The 7,500-nt window shown below is 33.2% G+C and overlaps 1 protein-coding gene across 20 annotated transcripts in view; it reads right to left on the bottom strand.

Moving 5' to 3' along the window:
• Positions 1–7,500, bottom strand: part of LOC135215498 (histone deacetylase 4-like) — a 434,451-nt gene that overhangs the window by 39,083 nt on the left and 387,868 nt on the right. For 18 of the 20 annotated variants that reach the window (XM_064250273.1, XM_064250278.1, XM_064250277.1 and 15 more), the window contains 2 exons: positions 6,577–6,705; positions 4,629–4,852 (listed from right to left, as the gene is read on the bottom strand). In XM_064250273.1, coding sequence (XP_064106343.1) covers positions 4,629–4,852; positions 6,577–6,705 — 353 coding nt within the window. The remainder of the gene's footprint in view (positions 1–4,628; positions 4,853–6,576; positions 6,706–7,500) is intronic. The other 2 variants (XM_064250284.1, XM_064250285.1) reach the window with 1 other exon arrangement.

Raw genomic sequence — 7,500 nt, 5'->3', positions numbered from 1 at the left:
CAGTTATCAGTGCCATAAGCACCTTAAATTGCCGATTTTCTAACTTAATAAAACAATCTGTCTTCCCCATTAATCAACACTAATAACTCTTATGATAGCCAGTAAAAGCCAATGTGTTGCTCTGTTTTGTGTGTGTGTGTGTGTGTGTGTGTGTGTGTGTGAGAGAGAGAGAGAGAGAGAGAGAGAGAGAGAGAGAGAGAGAGAGAGAGAGAATATTCCATGCTAACATTTATTTTTAGAATCTCAAAGTATCCCTGCATCCTGTTATGCCCCAGTAGGCCTAACCCTGACACTGGCCACATAGAATTAAACTGATGAATGTTTCTGATTTCTGACCAGGGCAGACCTTATCTATTATAATTCCCTCTGTGAGTAAGTTATTCCGTAGAAGTGGAATCAATATTATATGATATTTGTGGCTTAATGTTTGTGAATATAAAAAACAACCAAAATTATATATATATATATATATATATATATATATATATATATATATATATATATATATATCACATATATACTATGTGTGATTATATATATATATATATATATATATATATATATATATATATATATATATATATACATATATACTATGTGTGTATATATATATATATATATATATATATATATATATACATATATACTATGTGTGATATATATATATATATATATATATATATATATATATATATATATAATTTTTCTAAAGATATATATCCATATATACTATGTTTGATTATATATATATATATATTATATCTATATATATCTATATTATACAAAAATTCTTCTAAAGATGTTCCCGGCTGCATATATGAAATTCCTTGCAAAAAGTGTGATAAAATATTTCAAGGACAACCTGGAAAATCCCTTTCACAACGAATCAAACAGCACCAATATTCTGTGAGAACTGGACAAATATCGAATGCATTATTCATATATATGAGAGATTTAGTTCATCCTATCAACTGGAGTCAAGCAAGTGCTTTAATCCCATGTAATGCCCGTTAAAAGGAGTGTCACTGAATCTTGTTCATCAAGTCAAATAATGGAAGTGTTCTAAATTTAAGTCTTGGTTTATTTAAATTCGATGTCTTCATAATGAAAAAAGTTGTAGATAAATATAAGCAACAAAATTAAAATATTCAGTTTTATACATGTTTTTGGACTTTGTATGACTTAGCTTTAGTTTCTCTTATGTTTAAATCTATGTTCAAGTTTGTGATCGTGTGATATCCGATAATCCTGATTTTCTCTTGCATTTTTATCCTTTTGACAATTAACTATCTGGTATTCTTGATACTTTTGTTTTCCTGGTAACCTCCTTTCCAACCGGATTTCATTCGTTCCTTGACGATGTATTAATAAAGACGAAAGCGCTTGGATTTCTGCCTATCATTTTCCTGTGGTGTTTGCTTTATATATATATATATATCATATATATATATATATATATATATATATATATATATCACGTGTAAATATATTTTGTGGTCAAGTTTATATATATATATATAATATATATATATACAACATACATACATATCATACTACATACATACATACATAATACATACATACATACATACACACACACACACATATATATATATATATATATATATATATAATATATATATATATATATATATATATATATATATATATATATATATATATATATATATATATATATATCACGTCGCCAGCCCGATAAACATCTCACTTGTTTGGGTTTTTACGAGAACACTTCCGTTGCTCTCTCTCTCTCTCTCTCTCTCTCTCTCTCTCTCTCTCTCTCTCTCTCTCTCTCTCTCTATTCTATTCTTTTATTCACTCTATCAGTAGATTTCTCTCTCTCTTTTCTATATCTATCTTAATTTTCCCTAACATTACACGTGTGTGTGTGTGTGTGTGTGTGTGTGTGTGTGTGTGTGTGTGTGTGTGTGTGTGTGTGTGTGTGTGCCTATATTGTATTAAGCAGATATTTCTTTCTCTGTGTTACTTACCGGCACCAGTTTGATAATCTATAAGCCCCGAGTGTTAGGCACTAAGTAGCAAGTATCTAAAGGTTTACTTAAAGACTGTGGCTGGAACTTTTCCCATGGCACTGTACACGTCACATTTTCATTTATCAAGAATTGTTGTCAAGTTGCATGAAGCTCTATTTCATTTGTGCAAAATTGCAAGTGGTAATAGGAGGATATTTAAATTGGCTGGAAATGTCATGTTTGTGAAGATTGACATTAAATATACTACATATCCTAGCACGGTCTAAAGGACGTGAAAAAATATACTATACATATATACTATATAATATTATATACATAATATGTATATAAACATATATATACATATATTGTGTGTGTGTGTGTGTGTGTGCACTGTTTCGTCCGTTAAAATAATGATCCTACATTTAAAACTAATCTAGGCATGTGACAGGATGATGACAAATAGTCAGGCATTTGTGACGTCACACATGAACAGTGATATCCATATAATTAACTCCAAATGTCTGTTTCGGTAGATGTCACTACACAGGGATCATTCAGGTATGCTGTCCTTGTAGTGGCTCTACATCAGAAACCGTTGAGCCTAAAAGGTGCCAAAATGGCCGCTTCCACTTTGTTTATTTCATATTTGGTCCCTTTTCTAATGGTTTAATTGTCAGCAATTCCTTTTTTATGTAATCCCTACACTGCAAGGATATGCTGTATTTAAAGTCGATCTTCGCATCAAACACATTTCAAACCGATTTAAACATCTATTACTTCCAAAGTTGAACTCATGAATAGAAGAACTCCATACAGCTCTACAACATTTCGGAATAAGTAGACATTTGGTAGACCTTTAGATACTTATCACTGCCTAACACGCAAGAATGGAGGGTTATCATGTAACAGAAAGGATTCTAAAAGTTAGCTAGAGAAAAAATAATATACTTAAGAGTAGAATGACTTATCAGCACCAGCTCATCTACCCAAACTCACTCAAGTCACTCTCTCACTCACCCTGATGTCTGTGCCTGTGTGCTCATGTGGGCAGAAATGTTTGAAAAAAAAAAATGGCGACCCGCAGTTTTTCGAGACGAAACATGCTTCAAGTTTCGTGTTAACAAAAACTTGCCATAAAAACACAATAAAGTATATTGTATTAAGGGACATGGAAATAGTGTAATGCTCTACATGAATACTTTGTTTCTAATATTAACTAATTGCCAATCAAAAAGTCAGTCAGTGAATATCTTTTACTTACTTGACGGCTACGGCAAGAAGTAAAGTTTTTTGATTCGTTATGAAAAGGTCAAAATCTAATCCAAATATCTTTTCCTTACTGTTAAAAGAACAATCTACTCATTAAATGTTTACTTGTACTGAAGAGAATTAGAAAAAAAAAGTCACTTCCTACAGCAGAGGATTAACAGAAGTAAATTCATTGAAGAAAAGCCATTTTCTACAATAAACAAGAATTTACCTTTAGAAATCATAATTCACAACTTGGAAATGCGTATAGTTAGCGGTCACTTTGGAGCACTTACTAGAAGTGAGTGTAAAAATAATGTGGAAAATGTACCAAACACTAAGCCAAGGAATTCTCAACTGTTTGTTTTTTGTTACTTCTTTCATTACACTTGACTTTGCATTTTTTAAACTAAAGGTTTCCTTTCTCTTTGTTCCTCCAATTAGTGTCAAGGAACTTACAGGCACTTTCAGATATACAGTTTTTCCCTAAATAAATGGGAGGGTTTCAGTTCTTCAACATTCATAGGACGCCTAAGAGTCCAACAGGGAGTGGCACACCACAAACATGAAACACTGCAGTGGTTTTTGCACCATAAATCAAAACTCCCCTTGAACATGTAAGATCTCCTGTTAAAATTTACACTGCAGAACTTTCATGCTATACTAAAATGATACTGTTGTAGCAGTCTTGACATCATTCAGTATATTTTCTCAAAGGAAAATAAGAGTATGTTTACGGGGTGCAATATTTGACATCAAACAAAATGATTAACTATTTTCTTTATACAGATGACATCTTTCCTTTATTAAAGAAATTTTTGTTAACGAAATTGAATTAACAAATTAAAAATGATCCCTTACAGATGATAAATAACAACCAGACGAAAATGATAAAACAGGCGCAAATTTTACTCCCCGAAAGACCATCTACTAATTCCTGTGTTTCTGCAGTGAAAAAGCTACTCTATAACAAGGCTATATAAACAATGAAGTCGTCAAGAAATTCCAGATATGTTAATATTAAAGTCTTTGGATTAAGACGCAATAACCCATTAAATTCTTTCTATGTCATGCACAATTGTAATAAAAAAAATAAATAAAAGAGAGAGAGAGAGAGAGAGAGAGAGAGAGAGAGAGAGAGAGAGAGAGAGAGAGAAAACACCCTCAGAATTTCGCTATTAACAATATGAAGTTGAATATGAAGTTGAATACAAGTTTGAACCTAATTGAGGCGACTTCAACCTTATTTAGTCTCGGAATGACTCGCTGGCCTTGCATGTCAATCCATAGAATTCTTGCCTGAACTGCCATGCCTGCTCTCGCAACCTTATCGACAGCATTCACCTGTTTACAACCAACTTCACAAATACTACTACTACTCACGGGTTGTGTGGAATGTGGGGGACGGCCAAGAGAGATGTTGGGCAGCGATGGTGAGGAGTAGAGAGTGAGGTCCGAACAGGAGCCTTGACCACCACCACCCAAAGCCCCATATGGAGAGCCACCTCCCTCTTCATGAATGGGTGTCGACCCTGAGGAAGACCTCGATGCCGGCAGTCCATTTGGAGGTGAACTCTGTCCGCTGTCTGGCGTCGATCCACTCTCCACTACAAACATGCGGAAAAATCAGTTGAAACTCTTATGATCAAAAATTGCACTTTGCTTTGGTGTTTAAGCACTAAATAGAATAGTCTTCACTGAGAATGCCATACACATAGAATCCTAAAATTAGGATAAGACAATCAACAGAGGATGGAGTACAGTTCTGCTCTTCCACTTCACCTACTCTTCTCAGGCAGAGGATAACAATAATAACCTATCATAATTCACAAGAGTGAACACGAAAACATTATAATGCAATGTCTTAGAGCAAGACGAACTATTGAGAATCAATGGAACACTAACCAACAATTTACCAAAGATTTCAAAATACTCTGGATCAATCATATTTTCTTTCACAAATACCACGAAGCTTTGGTTTTGTTTTTAATACACATCAGTGACAATAATAATAAGAGACAAAAATTCTGGATACAGTTATTTACTCTAATGCACACGACAATAATTTGTGTTCCTGAAACAAAGTAAATATTTAAAAAAAAATACTGTAGTAAACAATCCATTCATTGGACATAACATTGTGCTGCTATTATACAGACGAAACTGAAAACGCGCTCTAAATGAAATACAGATGATTCAATTATGTAATTTCCAATTGCTAACTCAAATGTATTAAATACAGGAGATTCGGCAGTAAAGTATATTATTAAGCTGTGAAGAAAGGACAACGGGATTTTTTTTTTTTTAATATTCGAGATGTTCTATACCAATAAGTAATGCATTTCCACAAAAAACTGTGGTACATCACAATGGTTAACACTATAAAATATGCCGTACTAAAAAAAAATGGTTAAGTAAATGGGAATTAACCAGAATTTTTTTTTTTTTTTTACATCTAGGACATACAAATGAAAATGAAAAATAATGAGAGACTTCAGACAGCCACCAGATCCACACGCTTACTTGTATAAGGAAAAATGTTACAACAATATTAGATTTTACATTTATCAGCAGGTAAATGCTGATAAATTGTATATATGCGATAAACCCACTTACTCCCCGATTTCCATTAACTGACAGTTTAAAGAATAAAAAAAAAAGTCGAATAGCAGGAATCACAATGGAAAAGTATTCAACTTTGGTCGAGTAAATTACCATTTAACATATAATACTTTCTAAATGAACATAATGATAATGTAGGTTGATAATGGTTTAGGAATTTGAAATACCTAGTACATTATTTCCATTCAGATAAAAAAAGGGGGAAAAATTGCAAAATTAAGAAGGCAATAGAGCTCCTAACTTCAGTGATAAACAGTAATCGACGTTTCTATAAGAACGTGGAAACATAAGAGCACATTAATATGGTAAGCACTACAATAAACTAACTTAAAATGAGAATGAAAATTTTTTATTTAATTCTTCAATTGAAAGAGATGAAAGCATGATTTACTGAAACAAAACTGAAAAGAACTCAATTGGATTACAAAACAGTCCTACAACTACGCACAGAAATGAAAATGGTAGCCAGCAACTTATCGCTGCCGCTACCTTAATTTGGACTGATAAACCTGCCAGGTGTAGAGCTCAGTTACATCCAAAAGCCTCAAGTTTTGTCTAAACCCAAGGCTAAAGCTTTGCTAAAGCTCTTGGACTAAAGCTCTGCTGTAGCTTAAAGATTAAAAAGCTTTGCTGAAGCGCTGGGGCTTCAGCATTTCTCGAGCCGAGAGGCTGAAGCTTTGCTAAAGCCCTAGGCTCACAGCCTCCCTACCTGTGTATGTTTGGCGTCTTTTGATAGGTCCGGGTGGACGGTCTTTTCGCCGGACCAATGGCGAAGGCCGGCGTTCATTGCTGACTCTCTGCTTGTGTCGTGCCTTCAAGCATATGTTGGGCTCGGATGCTATAATTATGGGGGTTAGTTGTCAGTAAACAAAGTATGTTAGTGGCACGCAACAAAAAAGAATGCTCAAATCAAAACAACATTACAAGTACGCAACTACTGCTACTGAAACTCACTATCGCATTTCTGTCACTGAAGAAAGTGATATTTAATTTTCATCAAAGACAGGCAGGCAGTCAAAACTAAGAGATTACGAATATAATTATAAATTATACTGCTCTTACCAGTTACTAAAGTAAAAATAATTCTTAAATTCTATTTTGATATCAATTCAAAATCGACTGAAAAATGATACTTACATATGGAAGCTTCCTAAAAGAATGAATTCCAAGCCATAATAACTAAAATCTCATCTAATTTTTCTGAAGACATTAATAAGTGAATCTAAAAAGAAATTATGAGAAATGACAGACTTTGACGATGAAGAGATTACGGTGAAACTGACAACAAATGATCCTTGCACCGAACGTACATCTATACCAATTAACATAGCAATTTCACTTCTACTTAGCTGCAAATCCTATTTCTTTCACTTAAAGCAGCTTGCTTCAACACCTAAAGTCTACATAAACATTATATAAGAAAAACTCACACCCAGGGTACCAGGCCTAAAGCACACATGTATATATTGGATTTTACAATCAGATTACCAACCACAAGAAAACAAGAATTTAATTTTGCGTGAAAAAGAACAAACCTCTACAATGAAAACCTTTAGTATGACCTCATTGATAAAGGTATCAAGAATGAAAAAAATTTTGTGCAAAATGTTTAGGTATCTACAATTGTGAACAG

Source organism: Macrobrachium nipponense, chromosome 5 (assembly GCF_015104395.2).
Source record: "Macrobrachium nipponense isolate FS-2020 chromosome 5, ASM1510439v2, whole genome shotgun sequence".
NCBI classification, from domain to species: Eukaryota; Metazoa; Arthropoda; class Malacostraca; order Decapoda; family Palaemonidae; genus Macrobrachium; species Macrobrachium nipponense.
The sequence above is the reverse complement of the archived record's forward strand: the minus strand, read 5'-3'. Positions and strand labels throughout refer to the sequence as shown.